Source organism: Mustela erminea, chromosome 7 (genome assembly GCF_009829155.1).
Source record: "Mustela erminea isolate mMusErm1 chromosome 7, mMusErm1.Pri, whole genome shotgun sequence".
NCBI lineage: Eukaryota > Metazoa > Chordata > Mammalia > Carnivora > Mustelidae > Mustela > Mustela erminea.
Genome location: NC_045620.1, coordinates 126,232,589 through 126,258,444, shown reverse-complemented (window position 1 = coordinate 126,258,444; position 25,856 = coordinate 126,232,589). Strand labels below are relative to the sequence as shown.

General features: G+C 57.0%; 1 protein-coding gene across 1 annotated transcript in view; it reads right to left on the bottom strand.

Annotated features, from left to right (window-relative positions):
- The window catches only part of HS1BP3 (HCLS1 binding protein 3), a 29,271-nt gene extending 15,885 nt beyond the window's left edge, over window positions 1-13,386 (bottom strand). Inside the window, exons 1-4 of the mRNA XM_032353208.1 lie at window positions 13,282-13,386; window positions 8,419-8,584; window positions 4,804-5,011; window positions 2,545-2,764 (exon numbers count right to left, since the gene is read on the bottom strand). Of these exons, the coding sequence (XP_032209099.1) occupies window positions 2,545-2,764; window positions 4,804-5,011; window positions 8,419-8,584; window positions 13,282-13,313 (626 nt within the window). The 5' untranslated portion in view covers window positions 13,314-13,386. The remainder of the gene's footprint in view (window positions 1-2,544; window positions 2,765-4,803; window positions 5,012-8,418; window positions 8,585-13,281) is intronic.
- Window positions 13,387-25,856: the final 12,470 nt, after the last annotated feature.

The following is a 25,856-nucleotide window of genomic DNA, read 5'->3' as shown; positions in this document are numbered from 1 at the left end:
GGTGCGGGGGGAGGGGGGCGGCGGCAGGGGGGCCACACCCAAGGCTCAGCCAAGTCCCTACTCAACTGTCCTGGACTTTCCCGTCTGTGAAAGAGGGTAATCCCAGGACCCTGCCCTCCTCCCACTTTGCAGAATGACTGGAATCAAGGGACAGTCAAGGGGGCGCCACTGAGTCACGGCCTGCCAAATGGGGCTGCGTGAATTTGGAGGAGCTACTTTGTGAAGTTTGTCTCCACACTTCAAGACTTCAGCTTCCACACACACACACACACACACACACACACACACTTCCTGGAGCACACCAACTCACACAGGTTCTGAGAGCAATGTGGTGTGTCATGACCTCTAAAAAAAAACAAAAGCAGAAATAGAAGAGAAATGTCCAGTCACAGGATTGGAAATCACTTTCTGGCATTTCATAAGCTCTCAAAAGACCTTAGGGGTTATTCTCCCTGACGAGAGTGACAGAACTGACCACTGTCACACCCGTCATTAACACAGAGAGTGTTCCGTCATTACAGGAAAAACCAGCAGAAGGTCTTAAGCCTCTGGGGCCCTGGGCAGGTGCTACGTTCTCGCGGCATTCGAGAATGAGGCCCCCAGAGCTGGTGACAGTGCCGGGGGTGGGTGGTCCCAGACATGTCCCTTGACTATCTGCTACTGGAATAAGTAGGAAATTCAAGGCGGCCCTTGCCAACCCCAAACAGCATTTTCCTACCCAAAAAAGGAGCCGCTTTGCTAAGCATGACCCTCAGCCAAAAGCTGGCACAAACCACTGAAATCCTGGTCTGGCTTTACGTGTGGTTCCTCTGAACAACAGGGAGCCTGAGTTCAAACAAAGCCTCATCCTGACCAAAATAAGCCCAAGAAGGCCCTGCAGGTTGTGTGAGGCTACTAAGAAGTGGCTCCTACAGACTGCTCCCCACATAACCTCGCTGCCTCTCCCCCAGGGCCGCTGACACCCCGTCTGGGTCAGGGTGGCCGTGGAGGGCTAGGGGGACCAGACCCCAAGCCTGCACTTCTGGCTCTGGGCCCGGGTCTCCAGAGCGGGACTCCTCATCTCCCCTAGGCTGGTTACAGGGGACCGTGCAGCCACACCTCCACCTGCCTGTTCCCTCACACCCGCCGACTCCCCCGGGCCAGGAAGGCTGGTGGGCGGTGGGCAGAGCCTTCTGGACTGCGACTTTCCTGTCCTTTACGCTGAACTTGCCCCTCCCTGATTCCTGGAATAGGACCTGCGAGGCGGGCGTCCCTGGTAGAGTGACTGAACTTTGATCTCTCATCAGGACAGAGGGACGGTCACTCTGGGTCTACAGTCTGATTCGGGGGAGGGCGTGGGGCGGCAAGCTGCAGCCGTGAGAGGAGCCAGTGCTGGCACTCGCGTGAACTCGGCCTCCACCCGGGCCCTGTGGAGAGGGGCTACCATGACCCGATGCACCACAGAAACTGAAGGGCCACACTGCTGGGAAACAGCTGAGCCAGGATCAAGGCCAAGCAGCGTCCAGAACCCTGACCTAGACCGGAATCCCAGTACGATTATTTACCAGCTGACTGACCTCGGGCCGGGCACTCGGCCTCTGCAGGCTTTCCTTTCACCTGTGACGTGGGAGAACATCACCTCCTCGCAGGCAGGGTGTCCGTGGGACACAGGCCATGGAGCGCGGGCAGCACGCTCGGCGTGTGGGAGATGCTCAGAAACATAGCTTCCCACCCGGTTTCTTGTTCGGGCTGAGAGGGGGTGAGGGCCTGGGGCGGCCGAGCCTGTCTTGTTTGGGAGGTCCCGCTCAGACACCGCGGCCTGTGCCCACTGGACGGGCCTCAGGAACAGACGTCTCTCCCACCCGGACCCCTGCCCCCAGCACAGGGCGGCCACGCAGCGGGGGCTCGGGAGCAGCGTCCTGATTCGCAAAGGCATCAGGGGCTCAGGAAAGAAGGCGGCAGCGGATGACAGCCGAGGGACCACTGAGACCATACCTGGCTCACCCCTTCCTCCCCAGCCAGGGCACCTGTGTGTGCGCCCCTGTGTGCGTGTCCGCGCACGTAAAGGAACTCAGCTGACTGGCGGGGGGCGGGGCTCGCGCCACCTTCTCCATCACCCACAGCTGGCTCCTTAGAGGCTATCCGTCCCCTCCATCCATGTGATTCACGGGCCTTACAACTGCCTTGTGGGGAGTCAGGGCCCAGGTCAACACCCCCGCTTTAAGGACAGTGCAACAGGGCCCGGGGGATCCAATCACCCGCCACAAGCGCCAGGCTGTCATTGATGAGCCAGGTGGAGAGCCCAGGGCTCCTGGGCTGCTGAGCTGTACGGGGGTGGGGGGGGGGGGCAGCCCTGCGGGGACCCAGTACAGGGCTGGGACCCAGGGCCTGCCCTCTGGCCAGGGAGGCTCTGCCCTCTGAGCCCAGCCCGAGCACACCAGGCCACAGGGAGTGATGACCAGGGAGACAGGCGTTCTCAGACTCCAAGGATGGAGAGAGAGAAGCCCTCCCCAGAGAGCTGGGGGCAGGCCAGAAGGAGGCCCTACCCCGGATGCGGACACCTACCGCATGATGCCCAGGGGATCCAGTGCCTCCTCCTCTTCTTCCTCGGAGGATTTTCCCGCTTCCTCGCCCTTCTGGCCTGGGATGGGCAGAGCCTCAGGCTCTGCTCGGTCCTGCTGCTCGAAGAAGTCGAAAGCCTCACCGTCTTCCTGGGCCTGGCTGTGTGTATCCAGGACAGAGACATCCCTGCTGGTAAGGTCTGCAGCCCCTGGGGATCTGGTGCCTGTGGAAGGAGTGGGAGGAAGGCACCTGACACCCAGTGCCAGGGGACGAGGCGGTCTTGCCCCACACCCAAGTCCTTGTGCCAGGACCTGAGCTGGGGGCTTCCTACAGCATGCTGGGACAGGCTGCTGGGTCTGGGTAGACAGCGGGCAGCTGGGGCTCCAAGCCTAGAGCCTGCAGCGAAGCCTGCAGTGGAGTAGCTATAGGCACGAGCCTTGACAAGTTGACAACACGGCAATAGCCAAGCCTATGTCCACGGGCTAAGGGCAGAGAAAGCCAGCCCGTATGCATTTCTGGGGCTTATCAGGGAGCTCTGGCAATCCAACCATAAATGAAGACCTGCTCCAAGGGTCTGGGCACTTGGACTATGAACCCAATGGGGCGCACAGTGAGCTCATGGAAGATTCCAGAACAAACTGTAACAGTTTCATTACAAACTGGCTTACATCAGCACTTCTCAAAGCATGGTCCGCAGATGGAAATCCATGATGTGGTAAGCACAGAAAGGGAGAGCAAGCATCTGGAAGCTTCCACAGCAGCTTGACATTGTCACGACACCCAGACATGTGACTCTGTATTTGTGAAAGTATCTGTCCGTGACAGATCGGGAATACAAATCTAGCCCTTCCCCAAGGACAGGTTGAGAAACATGGGTTTACTTTACTTGTTCACCTCTATCCAGATAGTTACTGAGTAACAGACCGTTGAAAGCAGTTCCTTAAAAAAAAAAATACCACCCTTAGGTAGAGAACCTATAGCATGCCTGGGATACACCAAAGCAGTATGTGCGACTGCGTTATGTAGATCTAAATACTAACGATAGGCTGCCCGATGTTATGCTTGTTATTAGAACAAATGTGGAACTATCACTCAAAATTTCAATTCCGTGTGATAGGCATCACGTAAAAAGCATTTTTGTAGGTATGGACTCATTGAACTATTGTAAAAATCCGCAGGAGAGATCCTGTTCACACCTCCGCTCTATAGATAAGGAAATGGAGGCACAGAAGGGCTGGGAGAGTCAGACCACTGTACCCCGCCCAGTCTCTGTAACAGAGGGGCCAGGAGATCCGGAGTTTCTTCCAATGACGGGATCAGCTGGGGTGCCCGTATCACAGGCAACACAGCCCACTGGGAGGCAAGCAGGCTGTGATCTCGCAGTGAACCACTCGGGGCCCACAGGTGCGTGTGGGGGCTGGAAAAGGAGGGAAGAAGCCCGGGCTCTGCAGCCTCGCCCATCCCCAGCCTCTGTGCATTCACCAGCTTTGCTTTTTTTATTCTTCACCCCTTTAAAAATTTTTTGGCTTATTTGCTGTTGTCTGCTGAAAAACTCCCATCTGCCTTGCGAAGCTTGGAGACCACAGTCATTGGGAAGAAAAGTTAAACGGAATGGTCCAAAGAGGGGAGAAAGTCGGGGTTGGGGGGAGAGCCAGCACCTCTGGAGGGGGACCCCTCCCCACCCAGGGGCACACAAGTGCTCATTTCCACCTTGGGGCCTCTGTGCAGGCCTGGATGCGGGGGTGTGCTGAGTGGGGGTACACGTCAGCCGTCCTAGAGAGCAAGCTCGTCGAATGCGCTTCCCAGGCGGGAGCTCGTGGAATTCTATGTCACCTGGCACCCTCCTATGTGACAGCTGAGGAAACCGAAAGGGGGGTGGAGCCTGTGAGGGTCTGAGGTCCCCAGGACTGGCCCAGTACCGGCCGAGCCTTGGCCTGCTGCCATACCTAGCAAGATCACCGGCGGGCACCAGCCCAGGGAGGTGTCCCCGGGTGCCAGGTCTGCAGGCCTGGCTGGCAGGAGGCAAAGTGGGGCATGTGTACGTATGGGCTGGGAGGCTCTGGGGACGGCCAGGATGGGCACCGGTGGGGTCAGACTACAGAGAAGGCCCCGTGGGGGCCCCGTCTGGCGGCTCCCGTGGGAGCCCTGGGCAGCAGTCTTCTCCTACCAGCAGCGGTGGCCCTGCTCTGGCCCAGCCAGGGGAGTGAGGCCTAATTCTGGGCCAACGGAGACCTCAGAGGTTTGGGACAGAGCCCCAGGTACCTAAGAATTCTAGCAGCTCTGGGCTTCCAGCCAAGTCGGCATCCTTCGAGACACAGCGCAGAATCTCATTGAACACGGCTCTTCTTTCCCGGATGTCGGACTCCCCAACGAACAGGACCTTCCTGGGGAGCGGGGGAAGGCTGGCCGTGGGATAGCGGTTGCTCAGTTTCTGGTAGAACTCCTCGATCTCACTGTACTTTTTGGAGACCTGGAATGAGAGGAGCCATGTGCTTCCTCAATGTTCTCCCCCCAATCCCACCCAGACAGCCTGGGGGCCCGGCCCTGGGGGACAGCTTCCAGGGGACAGGCAGGTGCCTGGGGCATGCCTCGCTCCCTCTGACCCTCCCCCCACGCCGTGCCTTAGGCTCCGCTCCCAACACCCCCTAATCCATGCGAGGCTAAATTATGAAAGTCTTCGTAGCCAGAGGGGAGATGCTGTCAAGGGGGATCCCACGTGCTGTCACAGGTCCAGGTAGAGACATGTGACACAGGGACCCCGGCCTGGCCCACAGGTGACCGCGGGGGCTGCCTGCCTCCATTCCGAGCCCGCAGCATGTTAGTGGGGTGACCTCATGGTCTGGGTGGCAGTGAGGTCGTCTTCCTACAACAACATGATCTGCCTCTTTTAAGCATAATTTCTTGGTCATTCTCCTGCGCAGGAACAGCAGCCTCCTAGTGGGGACGGTCCTCAGTGTTCATGGGGAGAACCAGATACAGCAAGGCTGTTTCTCGGGGCTGCTGTTGGCTAGGACCCCCAGCATCATGGAACCTCAGGGAAGCAGGCCGGAAGAGGTCCCATGCCCCGGAATCACCCTGAGACAGCACCCCGTCCCCGGCTGAGTTTGCTCTGTGTGAGGCCACCCCAGCATGGTCTCTGCCCCACGTGGCCCGGGCCTCTTGTGGCGTGAGCGGCTGAAGCACGGTGGGAGGTAGGAATTGCTGTAGACCATGTCACCCACTGTGGGCTCTCCCGGCCCCCGGCACCCAGGCACACACCCCACCAGCCGCCCAGTGTCCTCACTCGGCTTGGACTCTGTGCTCTCCCTGTATGCGAGACCTGTCCCCCCAGCTCCTCTGAGGGAGCACGGAGTGTACAAATGGGGACAGTCCCACTTCTACTCCTAAGCCAAGGCTGGAAATGCTGGTGTGGCTGATGGACAAGACCTGGGAACCCCGGGGCACAGCAGTGTCACACCATGCAGCCCTGGACACCTTGAACTCTCCCCAGATGCCCCAGCCTATCAGGGATTCAGATGCCGGCAGGTGGCAGGGGCAGAATCTAGATCCCCAGCACCCCCAACCCCCACACACTGGGGAGTGGGACAGGGGACTGCAGCCTGCGGCTGTCAACACAAGAGCCTGGCTCTGGAGCTTTCCTAAGAACAGCCCTCAAGGAAAGGTAAGAGGATCCTTTTCACCTAAGGGATGCAGGCTCCAAGCCAGCCCCAGGGTCCTGAGAACTGGTGACTGCAGCTGGCAGGGACGGAGCCCCGGCCAGGAAGCTCTAACCCTAAGGGTTGAGCGCCCTCTGCTGGCTGGACAGCTCCATGCGGGCAGAGCCCACGGACTCACAGGGACCCTTGTCCTGGAAGTTGCTAGTCTCCAGAGCACTAAGCCTGCGGGGGGCCAGAAGTTCTAAGTCAGGGGTGTCACCCCATCCAGGACCCACATGCATCAGTGTTCCAAAGCCAGGGCTTTTCAAGTAGCTACCCGGACAGCAGCATGAGGAGGCTCGGAGAGACGCAGGGAGTGCAGAGGATTCTCTGCCTGGTGCGCCCACGCGCAGGGTAGACAGCGCTGCTCCCCAGAGTCCCCGAGGGAAGCCTGTGGGCCTGTGCCACCAGCACACGGGGCATCCGCTCAGCGGCAAGCATACCCAGTGCCCCTCTCTGGGGATTGGTTTACTTCCTGATTAGCAATTAAACTCATTTTTACATTAAAGCATGGGTATCCTTTTCAGAAATAGAAGGCAAATGCGTTTTTTCTTTTTGCAGCTAAATCATGGAACTTCAGAGATTTTCAGGCTTTGGGTTGCAACCCCAGAATTCATGGCGGCGGAGGTGGGTAAAGCACTCTCCCTCTCCTCTGCCCTCACAGGAGTTCAGACTGCCTGAGAGGCACCCGCCGGAATGACCACCCAGGCCTGCACATGCCCCCTACACAGGGTGTGGGAGTTACTGGCCAGAGGAAAGCGGCGCTGGTGTGATGCACGAAGGGGTCAAGCTGTCCTCGCGCACAGCGTCCCACATGAGACTGGCCCACGGCACAGCAGAGGACACTGCTCCCTGCTCCCCACACGCTGCCTCTCTGTTACGCCCAGAGACTGGACCTCAGATTTGCTCTTCAGCTCCCACCCCGGATAACAGGGCCGGGGGGCGGGGTGCTGGGGTGTGTGTTGAGCTCCATGGGGAGGGGGTCAGACCAGACATCAGGAGCAGCAAACCCCCACCACTCAGAGCCAAGCAGAACCAGAAGCACCACCTAACCTTAGACCTTGCCTCTCACCGGAAGTCCAAGTAGCACATGAAAGATACCGTCCTCTGGATGCTTCCATGTGTTCCATCTCCCGCAAAGACAGACTGGGCCATGCATTTTTAACTCTGAGAAGGTGACGTCTCTGCTACTAGAGCACCACAGCCAGGTCACTCACTGTTTCCCTTTCTGTCTCGGCTGCCAGGACGTTCAGAACGAACCATGAGCAAACCTGTAGCTACTGATCCTGTCTACACCACAGGGCTCTCGTTCATTTTGCCTTTATTTCAAGGCTCTCTCTTCCCTTAGCTCCTGTGACTCCAGGATGCCCCCTTCTCCCTCGGCCCCAGAGCCTCCTCCCTCTCCGTGACCATCCCGGGGCTGCTGGGTCTCGGGGTTCCCTCCTAAGCCCCTTCCCTCCGTCCTCCATGTCCATTCTCTGGGCAACCTCGTCCACTCCCAGACTTTCAACATCACTTCTAAGCTGACCCTTCCCAAACCTGCCTCCTGGGCCTGACCGGTCCCTGGCTCCGGCCCATGGATTGGTCCTCTTGTGTCCTTCTGACCGACCCGACACTCCACACAACCCCCTGAGACCCGCCCCTCTGCTCCTTAACTTCTGCTGGTGCAGATGATATGCACATTACCTTGGAGGTATTTCACACATCGCCGCCGCCCCCTCACTGCTGGCCTGCCTCCAGCCCTCCCTGGAGCACCACTGGCCTCATCACTGGGCCCTGCCCCTGCCCGGTTCCTCCCAATCCATCAGCCTTCCCCACCGGAGGGGCCAGTGAGTCACTCCCCTACTTACAACTCCTCCCTGGCTGTAGGACAAGCCAGGCTCCCCGTACGCCCCCTGTGACTGTGACTGGGACCCTGTCTGCTGTCTCTGCGTCCCCAGGCTGATACTCCACTGCACGCAACCCCCCCGCCCCCCGCCCTGTGGCTAGTCTCCGCTTAGCATGGGCCCTCTGCCTGGGAGACCCTCACACCCTCCCCGCCTGGCACCTTCTGGCACTCTCTGGCCCAAGCAAGTGCTGGCTAGAGATGCGCCCGCTCGATGCTGCTGCTCATGAGGTGGTGGCAGGCGTATCACCGGGCCCCTGGCCCCCCTGGAAACCCCCTCCCCAACCCCCCGCTCACCAAAAACTGGACGACATCCTCAGGCCTGTGCTTGGCTGACTTGAACGCGGCCAGCCGGGTGACCACCAGGATCTGGTACTCCACGTGGCCGGACAGCATTTTGCCCCGCACCTCCTGGTGCTGAGGCACGGTCAGGTCGAGGCCCGTGTGCACATTCTGAACTCGCCTGCCGGAAGGAGAGAAGGCAGAGGAAGCTCAGGTTTAAGTCGGCAGGCTTCTGGAGCGACACGCGGACGGGGCCTCAGGGTCCTCTTGCTGGCCTGGCAGGAGGCCACTCCACAAGCGGTCCTCCATGGTCACTGCTTCGGGCCACCTGCCCCGCCACACACCGGCCCCCATAAGGCCTGGCTTCCCAAGCCCCACGTGTGGGCGCTGCCTTCGGGCTGCGTGCAGATCAAGGGCCGTCCCCAGCAGGAAAACAAGCGGGAGCAGAAGAGACAGGGCTAGTGGAAAATCACCAGCGGGGAGGTGAGCTCCGCACACTCAGGCACCTGCAGGATTTGGCGGGATGGCATCTGGGGCTCTCGGTGCTCAGGGAAAGATGGACACTCCGCCGGGAACCAGGGCAGAGACCTGTTTCTTCAGCAAACCTGAGGGCAGGAGGGCTACAAAGGAATCTGCCCAGGGCAGGGAGGATGGAAAGGGCCCTGGATGCAGGGTTCTCAGGAGCCATGGGGCCCCGCGAGGCCCTGAGAAGGCTGCGGCGTGAGGCTTTGAGAGGGTGCCCAGCAAAACAGCGTAGCTGCTGGAGAACCGGTCACCGCGACACAGATGTGTACGGGGGGCAAACAGGTCATGAGACGTTACGGCAACTGCACGCTCGCTGTCTGAAAGAGGGCAATGCGGACCCACGCGTACAAACACACGTCACACACACCCAGGCAGGACCCCTTATTCTCGAGGTGCAGACCTACAATGGGCTGAGCAGGACTTCAAAAACACTCTGTCCGGGGCGCCTGGGTGGCTCAGTGGGTTAAAGCCTCTGCCTTCGGCCCAGGTCATGATTCTGGAGTCCTGGGATCGAGCCCCGCATCAGACTCTCTGCTCAGCGGGAAGCCTGCCTCCCCCTCTCTCTCTATCTGCCTCTCTGCCTGCTTGTGATCTCTGTCTGTCAAATAAATAAATAAAATCTTTTAAAAAAACAAAAAACACTCTGTCCCCCAGGACTCCTTCGGTGTGGATTTCTCCCACCACTACACAGGCATGCGACATGGTCACCACAGGGATGCCATCTGCCCCCCCAAGGAGGACAAGTGCCACCCGCCTGCGTGTGAAGTGCACACACACTTAGGGAGCCTGCAGACCTCCGCACACACATGAGCATTTTCGTGGGACACAGGGCTGGCTGTTACAAGCACTGACGACTGAGGGACGCCCAGGTGACACCAAACGTACGTCTGTGAGATGGAAAAACACACCTCACGCATCAGCCCTCCTTTCCTTGGGCCAGGGACCGAATGAGCATTCTCGGCCTTCCGCGGAGCGAGCCGGTGCTGCTCCCGGCTTAGCACACGGTGTGCACGCGTGTTCCTGGGACACGCAAGGGAGCGCAGAGCCCATGACAAGTGAGCCTGGGAGCAGCCGGCACTGCTGTGGGCTCTCAGGACCTCACCGAGGTCATTCCTGCTCTCGCAGCCTTACAGGGGACACAACTGCTGGGACCCATTTATACAGAGCGGGAACAAGGCACAAGGGTGTCACCTGCTTGGGTCTCCGCTGGTCAGAGCCGGAGCCAGCGTTCACACCCAGGCCGCTGCCCCAGAGCCCACGAGCTGCCTCTTCCAGGCTGGAGGGAGGCAGGACGAGGATCATTAAGGCAACGAAGCACAGGTGGGCGGAAGTGCAGAGGAGGGGGCCTCTCGGCCGAGAAAAGCAGGTGTGCAGAAGCCCACCGGCAGGCACCTCCTAACGCCGGGTTCACACTCTCCCTCTCGGTCCCCTGCACTGGACCACACCACGACCTTCAGCCCACGATCCCACTGCTGCCACTGTACCTCCTGCTCCTGCCACGCCTCCTGGGCTGGGAGGCCCCAGGGTAGGAATCACTGCTGCAGGCCCCAGCTCTCCTGCCTACCCCCGCCCCCCGCCCCCCACCGCAGTCCCGAATTCTCCAGTTCTCTGCCTCCTTTGTACCAGTGCCCAGCAGCTGCCCGGGACGGGGACAAACGCTCAGACATGCCACCTGGTCCCACCTGGAGTTCACAGCCACAACCTACAAGCCGCAGCCTGGGCCTGGCACCCCTCCCTTGGTCTAGATTGGGCTTCTCCAACCGTGGTCCCCGCCACATTGGTGCCACCTGGGAAGTTCAGGCCACTGCATCAGAAGCCCCGGGGAGGGGGACCCCCCAGCTCACGTTGACAACTCCTGCAGGTAACCGATGCACCTGAGCCTGGCTCACTCACTCTCGCACACCTCTGGACCCCAGGCAAACTTTTGCCATAAAAGACCAGACAATAAACATTTCAGGCTTTGTGGTTCTATGACCTCTGTCATAACCACTCAACTCGGCCATGTGCCATGGCAGCAGCCAGGACGATACACCAACTTTATGTACAAAAGCAAGAGGTGGGTGTGATTTGCCTCATGGGTGTAGTTCAGTCGGCTGAGCCCTAGACCAAGCTTCTGGAACCTCAGGTGCACCCGCGGAAGCCGTCAATGCACAGGTCTGGACTCAGCAGTTCGGGGATGTGACCTGAGAATCCGCTTTCCAGCCAGCTCCCCGGTGATGCTGACGTTACTCTGCTGCCCCTGGGACCATCCACTGGGCAGCAAGGTGTGGGGTCTAAGCCGCGTCGCTCCTCTAACCCCCGATGGACCCCCGATGCTGTTCTCCCCTGACAGCCCTACTTCTTATTTCACTGAGAACGGCAGCGATCAGAGAGATCCCCAAGCTTCTGCCTCACAACCGGCCTGCACCCACCTCCCCCACCTCTGGGGACACACTGGTTGGCTCCTACTTGAGGCCATCGCCTTTCAAGGCACACTTCTGCAAGTCTTCCCTGTCCCTTCTCTCTCCCTCCACCCCTGCACTACCCCCCCCACCCACCTACTCCCAAACCCACAGCTCTTCACTGCCTCACCCAACACTCCCCCAGGCCCACGCCACGCTGGTCTCCTTGCTGGTGCCCTGCCCCAGGACATTGACTCTGCTGTCCTCTCTGCTCGGTACAGTCTTGTACAAGACATCCTCATGGCTCCCTGCCTCGGGGAGCCTGTCTGGATCTGCCCAACTGCCACTCTGTCAGAACGACACTCCTGGACGAAACAGCACTCACTCCTGTCTCTTTTCCCCTCCTGTTTAATTTTCCTTCATACCATTTATTGTCCCTGACACACCATCTATTTACCTACTGTCCAGCTGTCCCCACTAAAGCTCCACAAGATGGGCTTCATTAGGTTCACTGCTGTACCCTAGACCTGAACCAGGCCTTGGCACAGAGCAGGCACCGGGCCAGGAGCTGCTGGACAAACGCAGGTGTGAATGCCAGCGGCGAAGAGCAGTGGGGGGCTGCGCTGGAAACCTGCTTGGTGGCTGGTTTCAAGCATCTGGACCCCCTTTCCGGCAGAGGCTTGGGCAGCGGTTTGGGTCTGTCGGTGCCTGCCAGCGGGAAGGAGTGAGCGCCACCTGCTGGGCACCCGTGACTGTGACAGGCCCTGCAGGCGGGGTGCAGGGAGGGAAGCCACCCATCCCCTTCCGAAGCACTGGGCGGGGAAGTCGCACCCCATCTGCATGGGCCAAGAGGGGAGTCTGCCGCCGGCACGATTCATACCTGCCAATCTCAAAACTTCTTTTTGTAGAGAATGAAACAGGCTCAGGGAGAGGTGACTTAGGGAACCCCAGGTACACTTGTGCCAATGAAGACACAGCCTGTGACCTCACTGGGTCATGCAAGGGACACCAAGCAGGTTCTGGCATCAGGGTTCACTTACAGAATCACATTTTTCTAGACCTAAAGTCACAGGGGAGTTCAGATGACAGCGGGAAAAAGAACCATTGGACTGGGAAACAAATACATCCATTTCTGCAAGAAACTGGCATCTTAGACCAAGATCCTGGGTAGGGGGAAGGACAGTGGCATCTGCGGAAATACCTTAAGTGAGTCACTCTATAACAGAGTCAAAGCACATGTCTCCTTCCCAGGATCCACCTTGCACAGGTCCTCCAGGTCTGGCTCAGGCGGGGCCCCCACGGCACCTTCTGCCTCCCAGGCATCTGCTGTAACTTGCAATTTTCTCACCTCCTGCAGCAGCTGCCACCGCTTCTTTCCCCCTCACCCGGTTAACTCCTACTCTTCCTTGGGACTTGGCCTCCTTCGCCCCCTCCTGAAAGCCTGGGTTCCGCCCTTGTGCTGCGCTCCCATGGCAACCTGAACCTACTGCCCCCTCCCCCTTAGCTTCTGGCCCCCGCAGGCCTGGGTTCATTCCGTGTCCCCTAAGGGGCCGGGCCGATCCCCAGTGCCGTGCACGGGGCCTGGCACACAGTGAGCGCTGACAGGAGGCATAAACTATATTTTCGGGCTAAAAAGAGGTGAACGCACGTCGGCAAAGGGGAGAGAAAACCCCCTCTCCGCCCGCCTACGGGACCAGCCAATCCCGGCTTTCCACTGGGTCCGGAGCGAGTTCGTTACCCTCTTAAGGGCCTCAGTTTTCCCCATCTGTAAAACGGGGACACTCAATGCGCCCACTTCTCCTGCCGGGCGGCTGGGGGGCCGACTCCAGACGACCTGCCGGGGCGCTGGCGAGGCCGGGCCGCGGGCCCACCGGCCGGAACGCCTCCGCCTGCTCCGCGGACTGGGGCGCATCCGGCTCGTTCGCGCGCACCCGGAGTCGACGCGGCGCCGGGCACCGGGGGTCTGGCTCACCTGGAGGTGACGAGCACTGCCGGGGACTGCATGACCGCGGCGGCTCCGGGCGGGGCGCACGGTCACGGGACCCGCGGGCGACGGCGACGCCGCGTCCCCGCCCCGCGCGCTCGGCCCGCCCCGGCTCCGGCCCCGGCCCCCGCCCGCCCCCTGGTGGCCACCGGGCTCGGCCAGCGGCCGCCGTGAATTTGCGGCCTTCCTGATGCTTGGGACCTACTGCGCTGCGCAGGGTGGGCGCTGTCGGAGGCCTGGGTCCAGCCTGGCCACGCCCCCTGCCCCCCACGACGCCCCCATCTCCGGACCAGGGTCCTGGGCCAACCCCGTGGCCAGGAGGCACCGAAAGATAAACCGAGGCTTGCTGGGAACCGCAAGGCCTGGTCTGCGCCAGTTGTCCTGGCAGCGACAGCGCCTGGTTCTCTCCTAGCAGAGTGTCCAGAGTAAGACGGCAGATTACTTGGCTTCCCTGCCTTGGGGAGAGTGTTGGGAAGCAGCGCAGCCAGTGGTCATGGCCCTGGAGATGCTCAGAGGAGGGTCGAAGGAGATAACCTATACCCCAGCAAACAAGATCCGTTAGACCGGTTTGCGGGGCGCTGTCCGAAGAAGCAGCAGCTGACGATTCCGGAGGCCTCCCAACAGCCCTTCTGAAAGAGACCGACAGGGTCTTCTCAACAAAAGCTTCCCAAAGTTTCTTTCCTCTCCCCTGATAAAGAGATACCGTATATCGTTCAGACTCTTGTTAAAGCCCCACGGAAGATTTCCGGAGACCACTGCAATGGGCTCTGGACTGTCACAGCAGTGGGGTCAGGCCTAGCTCGGTCCAGCCAGGGCACGTGGTGACAGGTGGCCAGGGGTCTGGAGGAGACAGACAGCAAGGGGCGGTGGTTCTTGCTCAACCAACCTAGCAGGATTCTTGCTGAAGGCAGGCTAGGGCTTAGACATCAAAGGTGGGGATGGAGACCTTGATCAGATGTGGAGGGGGATCAGATTCCCCTGGGGGTGGGTGTGGGGTGGACAATCATCTCTCAGCTTGCTTAAGAGGATTCTTGCTAAGACTGGGCCATCCATGCAGATTGCAGGGGGAGAGTGGAATCAAGGTCAAGGCTGACTGCGGATGAGGGATCAGAGGAGCCTAAAGTTTGGTTAAGGAGACAATCTTCTCCCTCTCCCAGAACTGCTAACACTCGCCCTCCTTCTCCATGTGCAGACCCGTCTCTCCAGGTGCCCTTCCTTCCTAATGACACACACACGCACACACCCCGAGCCCCAGATGTCAGGGTCCTGGGTCAGAAGCTGCTGAAGTCACTTGGGGCTGAGCCCTCATTGAGCCTGTGGAGACCGCCGGGGAGGATCTAGGGAAGCACTTAGACACCAAGCACAGGTGCAGGGCTGCGGAGAAGGGGACTCCCCACTGTTGCCGCAGCTGGTAGCTTGCCTGTCACCCAGGCCTTGCAGGCAAATGAAACTCACCCCTGGCCCCGGGGGCTCCCGAGTGCACAGCGCTGGGGACTTTGGGGCTCCTGGGCCCTGCCAAGAACACGACCGGCTCCCCATGATAGAGCGACCTGGTCCCTGAGAGCAATCCCACTTTCTGTCTCCGTGGGTCCTGCTTGCCCCTATGTGGCTCCAGTGGATAATTGTATACAATGCACGGAATGTGGGATCTAAATCTGATATTTTCTGCTTCCTGCCTGACTCAGGGAGCCCCTTCCATGGCTGAAGCCGCAGTAATGCAAACCACATTGCCGAGGATCTTACAGTTTCCCTTTGCACCGCCCTGGAGGAATGCTCCAGGCATCGGCTTCCCTCCACCCCAGGGAAGTCGCTGGGCCCCAGGGGCAGTGCCGTCCACGGCCCGCAGGGAGTCTGATCTGAGCTCTGGCCACACGGTGCACTAATGTTGCCCTTGTTTCTGCTGGGACGGTTCTCCTGGGGATCTGCTGGTTTGTCTCTGTCCTCCAAAGTGATGCTCTAGGACTCTAGCTGTGTAGGCATTCCATGTGGAGCAGGGCCACCACCTCCCCGGTTACTCAGCAAACGCTCCCAGCCACGGTTCTGGGCCTGCCACCCGGCCAGGCTTGGAGGATGCAGAAGACACAGATTTCCTTGGTGGGGCTCACACATTGCTCAGGAGTGGTTGGAGATGTCAACAGGGATGCAGACCCCAGATGCACAGGGAAGGGCATCCAGCTAACTCTGTCTGCGTCTGGGGCATTCAAGGAATTCTTCTGGGAAGAGGTGGGGCCAGACCTGGGTCATGAAAAACATGAATGTCGTCTCTGAGCTTTGGGTTTTCTTATTGGTGAGGTGAATGTAATGGCAACCTTTAATTCACACACTGCTGGAGATTCAGTATGACAGGGATGAGAGGAAATGTCTGGTAAGCACTGTGGATTAGCTACCCTAAAGCCATTCACAATCCCCTTCCTTGTTAACTTTCACGCCCTGGAGGCAGGGAGGGTGAAACACTCATACTCCCAGCCTCCTTTGCAGTTAGGAGGGCGCATGTGACAATTTCTGGCCCCATATCCTGAAGTTCCTGAAGTTGATTTACCTTGCGAGGAGAAAACTCTTTATTTTTTCCCGGTCTTCTGCTTGGAAAGGAGATGAGATGTTGGAGAGGCAGCAGCCATCTTGGGGCTGTGAAGCACAAGCAAGAATTTGAGGCCTACCCATTAGGGATGGAAGAGGCCGGGGATCCGATGGCTCATGAACTATCGTACAAGCCCTAGATTCTTTCCTGAGAGGTGTCAAGACTTCTCACACAAGTGCTTAGACCACTCTAAGTGGGGTTTTCGGCAACGGCTTCCTAGTTGGTACAGCTGTAAAGCACTTACAGAAGGCTGGAACTAAAAACTGTTCAGTACAGCTTAGAGGTGCTTAAGGAGGAGGAGGAAGAGGAGGAGGAGGGAGAGATGATGAGTATGTCATGGCCAGCATTGCAAAGCCAGCATGCTTCCAGAGAGCGCAGTGTCCTGCGGCTGGGTGGTGGGGGGGAGCGTGCAGGGGTGCGGAGGGGTGGGGGGTGGGATCAGGAGGCTGCATGCACCACAGGGGACCTGCCCTTGGGGGTCCTTGAGTGCGAGTCCAAGAGTTGACATTTATCCTGAAGAAGAAGCGAGTGGACTCACAGAAAGAACAAAGGGTAAGAGTACTTCAGGACGGGGTCTGGGGTGTGAGGGACAATATTCTTGTAGGAAGCTGAGGCCCAAGTCAGGGTGGGCCTCAGGATGGACATGACTGTAGGGTGGTGAGTGAGGCATCCTTCTCCAGAAGCGTGATTCTAGAAGATCCTCTGCTTCTAGAACTGTCATATAGCTCTAATTCATCCTCATTACAGAACAAATACAGAAAATACGGATAGTGCAAAAATGACCTAAAATTCACCGCTCATTCCATACCAGACATAAGAACTGTGAACATCTTGTTGTTCCTGCTCTCTTGGCAGTTTGTTCCACACACACACACACACACACACGCACACACACACACACACACATCTTTAAACAATACAAAATCTTTGGGGATGTACTGTTTTATAACTTGCTTTTTCATTTATCACCCTGTAAGCATTTTTCACTGTTACCTCCCAAAACATCGTCTTAAATCTTTACCTAGGATGCTTTGTGCTGATGTATGAAACTTAACTTTTCCAGTCCGTAAGCTACGGACATTTGATGGAAAGGTGGGGTGCGTGGTGGGATATGGATGGGTGACCGTTTGATGCTAGCGAGCTGTTTGAGCCAGATCCACCGGGAGGCTGCTTGGGAGAAAAGGGGTAAAACACTTTGTTGAGTGTCAGAAAACACTTTGGTGTGTGTCCGTGTCCTTTGTTGAGTGAAGGAGGATCTCAGGAGATGGGGAGAAAGGCAGGAAGACCAAGAGCTTAATCCTTTTGCATTAAAAAGTAATAGATATTTCTGAGGAGTTGCCTGTGGGCAACTTGCGAGCTTGGGAGAGACAGGTGGGCCCCCATCTGTAGAGGAGGAACCCCGCCGGGATGGTAGTGTTCGGTGGCTGCCTTGATTCTGTTCTTCTCTGTGATGCTCCTCCAGGACATCCCCCGACTCCGTGGGGGCCGGCAAAGCCAGGCTTCCTGTTTGGATGCTAAAGGAATGGGACTGCGGAAACTTCCGGAGAACTTGAGCACAGGCACAGGGACACAGAACTTTCAGTGAGAACCGCCACCAAGCATTCCCCCAGGAGGCTTGGCATAGAGCTCCTCCCCAAACCTGTGCCAGCCCTGGGTTCATTTCCTTAAATCCTCTCAAATATGGTAAGCGCAAAGTGATAGTTCCTGATTTGAAGGACAAGTATTTGACTCCTAGTGAGCTTAAGCATGTTTCCACCAGTTTGTTGGTCTCAGAATTTTCTTTCTAGCGATCCTGTTTATTTCCTTTGAGCATGTTGAAAGTTGGGCTGTTTGTCTTTTTCTTACTGATTTGTAAGAATGCTTTATAAATGAAAGATCCTACCCTTTTCTGATACGTATTATCCCATTTGTCTTTAACTTATTTTTCCCCTAAGTTTTTATTTTGAGAAAGTTTCAAACTCACAGAGAAGTGGCCAGGTTCATATCCCGCATACGCACTTCACCTGGGCTCACACTGGGTTTTGGAGAGGGAACCCGCAGATGGCCAGGGGAGGATGCCGGGCTGGACGGAGGGCACTGAGTGCCACGGTCACAGCAGAGACCAGCCCGGGGCGAGGGAGCTCCAGTGACCCTCCCAGACCCTCCTGATTTGAGAGGAGGAGGCAGGAGTTGATACCCCCACACTGACCAGACCAGCTGTCCATTGTGGGCCACCCCAGGCGGGGTCTAGTGGTGAGGCAGCTAGCTCTCTTCAGTCACCACAAGTCCCAGGGAGGACTGAGCCTCTGCTCAGAGGGTGGCCGAGTCCTTCAGTCCCGGAGAAGGAGCGGGGAGTGAGGGTGCCCCTGCTGAGGAGATGCACAGTTGTTCGCACGACCGTGACCGTGTGCCTTCTCCTTTCTCTGTTGTTTTCCTCGCAGATGCCATGACATTTCGCACTAAACCCTTTAGCAAGTGCTTTCTTAGATGCACAGTGTGGAGCCTTGTCCTGACTAACCACGATGCAGTGCTCGTACTCGGGAAATGGGACATGGACACATTACTCTTACCTAACTTTTGCTCATATTCCAGCCTGCCCACTTGTCCCAGTAATGGTTTTTCTTCACAACAGCTCCCCTCTCCTCCCAATCAAGACTCGAGCCGACGGTCATGCATCATATTGAACTGTCATGTGCATTTCGTCTCCTTCATTCTACAGTTCCCAGGCTTTTCTGTCTTCTGTGAGGCTGACGTCTTTATGGGGTCCGCACCAATCCTGCAGGCTGCTCCTCGACTGGGATTTTCCTAGTGATTTCTCATGGTTCAACACAGGTGATCAGCCAGAGGGCTCGTGATGCCACTGTCTCCCGTGACGGGTGATGTTGAGTTGAATCGTTTTCCAAGGGTCAGTTCTGTTGTTTTGAATATTTTTACTTGCAGATTTAAGATTTTTATGTAGTTCCAACCCTGGACATTCCTGTTGGTGGTTTTTACCATGGAATGATACTTAAAGAAGCATTCCCTACCCCACACTATATGAATAGTCACAAATTTTCTCCAAATATATTTTCCACAACCAATTCTTTGATTCAATGAGAATTCATTTTGGTTTATGTCTGAAGAAAAAGGTCATTTTTCCCCCTAAATACTCAGTCAAGTCACCAGTATGATTCTTTGGCAAGTTTTTTGGAACAGTTTGTCTTTTCTTCCACCGGAATTGTGACTATGTTCTACCCTAAATACTCACAAACACTATTATTCACAAACATTGTGATCTGGACTTCCTATTCTGTTGTCTTGATCTGTCAATTAATCTTCAAGTTCTATGCAGGAATCCCTTTATACTGACATGTAATAATGAAGCTTTCCAAGGCAGATTTATTGTTTTATGATGTAAACAATGTGCACCTGTTTTTAGATGGAGCAAAAAGAAGTGAGATAGAGCCCCGAGGACGGGAGAGGGCTGGGGTACAGAGAGTGGATGGGACAGTGACTGACACATGACAGCTGGGCAGACACACACTGATCCACACAGCCTGAACTTTGTGTGGATAGAGGCTCCTTCCTCTTCCTCTACTCTGTCCACTGGGCATTTCAGTATGATATACTGCAGGCACCTTTCCATGCTACACACCAACATCTACCTCGGTCTTGTAACAGAAGAGCAGTCCATGTGAGGGTGTGTCATAATTTATTTTATTATGACCCTATTAAAAGCCATTTTGGTAATTTCCAGTTTTCACGATTTCCTCGATTTTAAAGATGCTTGTATATTTATCTTTACTTATAACACAAGTAAAGATAACTTAACCCATAACATAACTTAACCCATAACATAACCCATAATAACTTAAATTCCTACAAGAGTGCTGAGTCAAAGCATTTCCTTCTTTCAAATGTTGATGCTGCCACATTGCTCTTGGAAAAATCTATGACTTTCCATTCCTGCCAAGGATCTGCAGAATGTCCACTTGTCCACTTCTTACCAATAGCGGGTTTTATTAGTAAAACCAGAGAAGTAAAGAAGAAATGGCATCTCCCTGTTTTAATTTGCCATGATTTGCTGGTGGCTTTTGGGATTTTGATTCTGACACCCAGTGTTTTCCTAACTCTCAGATTTGTGTCCCCAGCAGTCAGGATAAGCAATTTAATTAGAGTCCTCCAACTCTTTATCTAACCCAGGAAGGAAGTCTGGGACAGAACCCAGCTGGGGTGTTGCCTTAAATTAAGGTATTACTTTGAGGTGGAGCAGCTGTCTAGGAAAGTGGGGAGCACATGGGGGTGGCCATGGCCTCAGGCCAAGTTCCCAATTTTGTAGCCAGCTTCCTCCACTTCACGGCAGCCTCCGAGACTGTCTCTTGCAGACAGATATCACAGATGCCTTTGCCATGTGGGGCCAGAAGACCTGAGAGAGGCCACCCAACCTGATGACACTGGGTCCCCAGGTCAACCTCCCTGGACACTCTGCTGTGGGAATCAGGACACTTTTTAGCCCCAATGTCCTCATCCTCGGGGGCAGTGGCAAGGTCTCACATCCCAGATTGGGGGACACACCTGGCTCCTCCACCTCTGCTCCTGACCCATGCCAGCCCCCATCTTCCCAGACGAAAACAGTATCGTCCGTAATTCATTGTATGTCTGGAACAGAAACTCCAGGCTCCTGTTTGACCAAGATTAAAGGATTGGGCATTCTAAATCATTGAATATTCTAAAAGTACCTGTTTTTTATTCCAAAAGGAGTTTTATTATTTTTTAATCTTATGTGTCTACAAAGGTCCTCAAGATAATCTCCAGAACATTCAGACTACTGATACTCACAAGACAACAAGCCGACAGAAGGGAAATGTCTCAAAGACAGTGACTTTACCTACTAAATTTATGCCCTGCACACTTTGGCACACCCTGACAAGAGGGAACCCCATCTCTGTTTAAAGGTGAGGACATGGAGGACTACAGGCTCAGTAACTTAACCAAGGTCATAAAGCTAGTGCTTTGCAAAGGTGGTTTGGAAGCCAGGTCTTTCTCATGACCCCATACGTACTTTCTTTTCTGACCTCAGTGGAGGCCCACAGTGCTTGTCCCCTCATCTCCCAGGACACCTTACAGCTCCAGGTAACCTGGTTTAACTGCAGGTGCAGAAACACTCACCTGGTTAAACCCGGTGCCAGGGCTCCCAAATCTTTCCCCAGACTGTCCGGTTGGTCCTGGTCTTTTTAAGTGTGAGAGGGAGGGTGTTCAGCCACACAGTGATGCTGTTATAACCAGTGACCAGCAGATGGCAGTGTCCACCAGCCCTTCACTATTTGTCCCAAGGGGAAGGAAGGGCTCTGAGAGGGCTCGGTAGGAACTTCCAGGAAAGAAGCCACCCGCCCTTTTCTTTTCTGTCGCCTCCCCTCCCCCACTCAGTAGCTTGGGGCCCAGGGGGCAGGTCGAGCAGGTGGTCCCAGGGCCAGGCTGCAGCCGACCTGGTGTGGATGCCAGAGCTGTTGCCCGGTAACCTGGGGAGAGGCAGCCCTGGGTTGAGCATGGGAAATTCCTGGGAGCCTGAGGAAGCCCAGGCGGGGGCATCAGGCAGTGGGCGGAGCCAGGGCCCTGCTGGAGTCTTCCCACACCTGCAGCTCAGGCAGCCCCAGCCCGGGTCTTCCTGGAGGAGAGGACTGCTGCGGAGACCAGAAGCCCGGATGCAATGGTAGGTGGCTCCCTCCGTGGGCCGTGGACACCATCTTCCCTTCACACCCTCCCAGGGAGACTGTCCTCAGGGGCGGAAACCCAGGCTCACCCCGGGCCCTGCCTCTTCACCACGAACCCTCTCTCCAGCTCTGAGCTGCAAAGGCCAGAGGCCATGGAGGGTCCAGACTCCTGGCTGGGTCCCTGGCACGGCGCCACACCCTCACACGCTCTCTACCTCTTGCAGCTGGATCCACAGTGGCCATTTGATCGTCACCCTCACTGTGCATTTGCCAGGAGGAGCTGAGGAGCAGGCAGCCGGAGGTTAGGCTCTGGGTTTGGAACATCAACCAGTCATGGCCAGGGGGCCTCTGTTTCATCTTGCAGAATAGGCTTGGCTGGAGGGACCCAGAACCCTTCCAGAACACTGCTTGGCTGCTGTGGGCAGGGTGGAGGCTGAGCACTCATCAGCCTCATCTACAGGGTGCCTGAGGCACACCAGCTGAGCTGCACAAACAGCAAAGGCACAGGATCACAGAAGGGACCCGCCATCAGGGATGGTTCAAGGACACAGAACCGAGCACCGAAGGCTTCCCTTCCCAGAGACTGGGCCTCTTTGTGGACAGCGGAAGCCATGGAGCAGGCCGTCTTTGGGGGACCTCCCGTGCTCCTGTCATCAGACAGGGAGGCCTGGTGTCTGGTGTGGCAGGAGACACTTGTTTGAGGCTGAGAGGGCTGACACTGGGGCCCGGGCAATTCCTGGCACTTGATGGTCGCCCCGAGGTGGCTCTAGCTGGCAGAATCCAGGACAGCCGTGGACCCTTGAGCCACAAGGGTTTGAACTGAATGGGTCCACTTTGACATGGATTTATCTCTATAAACACAGGACAGTACTGTAAATGTGTTTTCTCTCCCTTAAGATTTTCTCAGTAACATTTGCTTTTTTCTAGCTTACTCTGAGAACACAGTACATGAGACGTGTAATATACCAAAGGTATGCTAACAAAAATGGACCCGTTCATGTTATGAGCTAGGCTCCTGGTCGGTCGTATGCTATTAGTAGTTCAGTTGTGAGGGAGTCAGAAGCTATATTCAGATTTTTGACTGTACAGGGTTCGGGGGGCAGTGAGGGGTGCCAACCCTTGCCTCGTTCGAGGGTCAAATGTAACTTCCTCCGGGGCGTCAACACAGCACGCCCGGCCTGGTGCTGCAGATGTCATGTGACCTCCCGTCAGTAAAGGTGCCTTTTTGAGAGGCTGTGGCCGTCCCAGGTGCAGTGTGGAGCACTGGCTCACACTCAAGAGCTCTCAGAAGGCTGCGCGCCCTGGCGGACTTTCCATCTCTGCAGGTACACAAGCTCAGCCTGGGGGCAAACTGTTATGATTCAGGTATGGTATGGAACTTTGGCCCAAATAATTCAAAATGCTCCTTTGGGTTCTGGGATTCTGTGACCTGCACTGAGCCCCAGTGCTCTGGGAAAGCAGACAGCTCTGCTCTCCACGGGAAGGGCCTGGAAGTGAGAAGGTGGGGACCCTTCCTGCCCACCCCAGTCAGTGACACCCACCCCCCGCACCGGGCTGCTTTTACCCCTCTTCCCCCTTTGCAGCCAGTCTCTCAGTAGACTGGTGAAGAGGGGAAGTGAGAAGTGTCCCCAGTTTTCGGCAGCCTTCTTGCAACTTCCGCACTGGCCTCAGGGCCTCATCCCTGGCTTCCCAGTGACTTTTGGGGCAACAAAAAGGATGGAGGAAACTCCCTTCCGGAAGTTTCCCTTCAGGAAGAACACGACTTCTGGTCTCCAGGCAGGGAGTGCGAGCTCCCTCTGCCCAGCCCACCTCCCAAAGGCCCCCCGCATCCCCTAGGAGGAGACGCCAAGCACAGCCTGGGCCAGCCTGCCCACCCAGGGCTGCCTGTTCCCCCAGAGGCCTCATCCTCACAGAGACGGAGAGTCAGGGCTGGAGGATTAGGAGGGCTGGAGGACTGGCCCCACATTTCTCTCTCCTGTGGGAGGGCAGTCCTGGGTCCCAGTGCATCCAGAGACAAAGATCTCGTCAGGCACCAGGTGTGTGGGCCTAACCCACGAGGCCACCAGGTCACATCTTGTGAACCTAGCAGCTGAAGCAGACGCTCCTGGGAACCCGTGTTCTGTTCTGAGCTCTGTGGCTTCTGGGACCGTGGGCAGGCCCTGAAGTCAGGGATGACAGGCTGTGTTCCACGGCAGATGTTGTGAGATCCTAGCTGGCAGAAGGGGCAGAAAGGAGTCCCCAGGGTGATACTGCCGTGGTCTTCACCTGGACCAGACCAGAGAGTTCATTCTCTGCTGAGAATTTCCCAGAGAGCTAGAGAGGCAAGGCAGGGCACTCTGCCTGGCCCGCAGGGTTGGGGAGGGTATTAGAGACCAAGACCTTCACATGCATGCCTCCTGAGAGCAGCCAAGGATCGGGCAAAAACAGAGACTCCAGGCTCTGCCACCTGCCCAAGGTGTTGAATAGACAAAGTTTTGTCTAGGAGATGGGACAAACCATCCCTCCTTCACAGGACATAGCAGTGGTGGGAATGACATGAGGTAGGTTGAGCAGCTGACACGGTGCCCAGCAGTCCAAGAGCAAAGCATTACTGTCAGGATTTCAGGGGAAGGACAGGATCCAGGCATCCCTGTGCCCCCATCCCCTCTGGCCTCAGCTTTAGGGTGTCCTGCTGGTCGACCCCCCCTCCCCCCAGCCCTGGTTTCCTGTGCATCTGTCCTGGGCATTACTGGACCAGCATCACACAGAAAGCTACTGGCAGTAAGTATTTACTGGAAAGAAGAATGAATTGGGGGATGGATAAATGACCAAGGAATGAATGATGACGTCACTTTACAGACAAGAAACACAGGTGGGAGTGGTTAAGTCCCGGCTCAAGCAAAAACAGCTGGTGGGCAGTCTTTTACAGAGCCTTTCTGGTGCCTACGAGCAGCTCCTCTCTGGGCCATCATCACCCTTGGGCCCCAGAACAGACCCGCTGCGGGGGAGGGGGGGGGCGGAAGGGGGGAAACGCTACTGAGCCTCATCTGTGCCAGCCTGTTATCCTGGCCACACACCAACGCCCTGACGTGAGAATTGGCCCATTTTACAGATGAGGAAATTTGGTCTCCAAGGAGTTAAGTGGCCTGCTCCCGCTGGGGCAGCAAGAATGCAGGGGTTTCACCCCAAAACTAATTCCTAAGCCCAAAGACAGCCGCAGGGCAGGGGAATCATAGGCACAGGCTGTGCCTTATCTACGCAGGCACCTTTCCATTCTGTCCTTGCTGTTAAGAGGTCAAAGGGCCAGTGTCTCTGGGGGCACCCTCTGGAGACAGCCTGCTTAGATTTCTGTGGGGCCCTTTGTACCAGCACCACCCAGAGAGGGAGACCTGGGGCCAAGGCCTTGTGGCTGGCACCCCATCCTCAGTCCCCAAAGCAGGGTGGGTTAATGCAGCCCTTGTCTTTCCAGCCCCCCACCCCCCCGCCCTTCCCAACCACAACTCCCCAGAGAGAATAAACTCCGCTCTTTCTTCTCTGCTCACCCGAGGGAACTGCGGTCCTGGGAGAGTAGCCCCCCCGCCAGACCTTTCTACCTGCCCCCACACGTCCCTGTCCCCGGTGGTGGTGAGTGGACCAAAGTGCCCGGATGAGCAGCCACCGCGTATGTGCGGTGGCCCGCACGGCGATGACTGGTTCGGGACCTCCCTGCAGGGGAGCTCCGAGCCTGGACTGGAGTCGGCCGGGAGCTCCCTGCGCGGAGCTTCTTCCCAGGGCCAGTGTGGCGCAACGCGAAGAGACTCGGGACTCCCTCGACTTTGGGTCCTGTGGCATCGTGTTGACGCTCGTCACTCCAAGTGGCCATGACGCACTGACCCCGTCTAGATTTCAAGTTCGGTAGCAAATAAAAAATTTAAAGGATAAAGAACGCACCTGCGCAGCTTCGAGGGTCCGCGTGGCTCGGGCCCTCCATCTACCTCATGCATCCGCCGCACGTTCCCGCACTGACGTGTGCCGGGCTGCGGTGGAGCTGAAACGAGCAGTACCGGGCAGCCACCTCCCTAAGCGATCCGAGTGCGCTCCGGGGGGCCGCCGCCGTGGCCGCTGGGCGTGCCCTCCACCCATCACCCAGAACCTCGTCCTGCGGTACCACCCTGGGGATCCCGGCCGCCCGCCTTCCAGGCTTCTGGCCGCGCGCCCCAACATACCAGGTAGCCCGTTTCCGTTGGCCGCCCCCCCCCCAGAATGCGGGCGGAAGGTCATCACTTTCGACGCACGAATGAACTCGGGGCGCTGCTCCCGCGCAGGGGTCGTCTCCTCATCCCGGCTCTGCCTCCGTA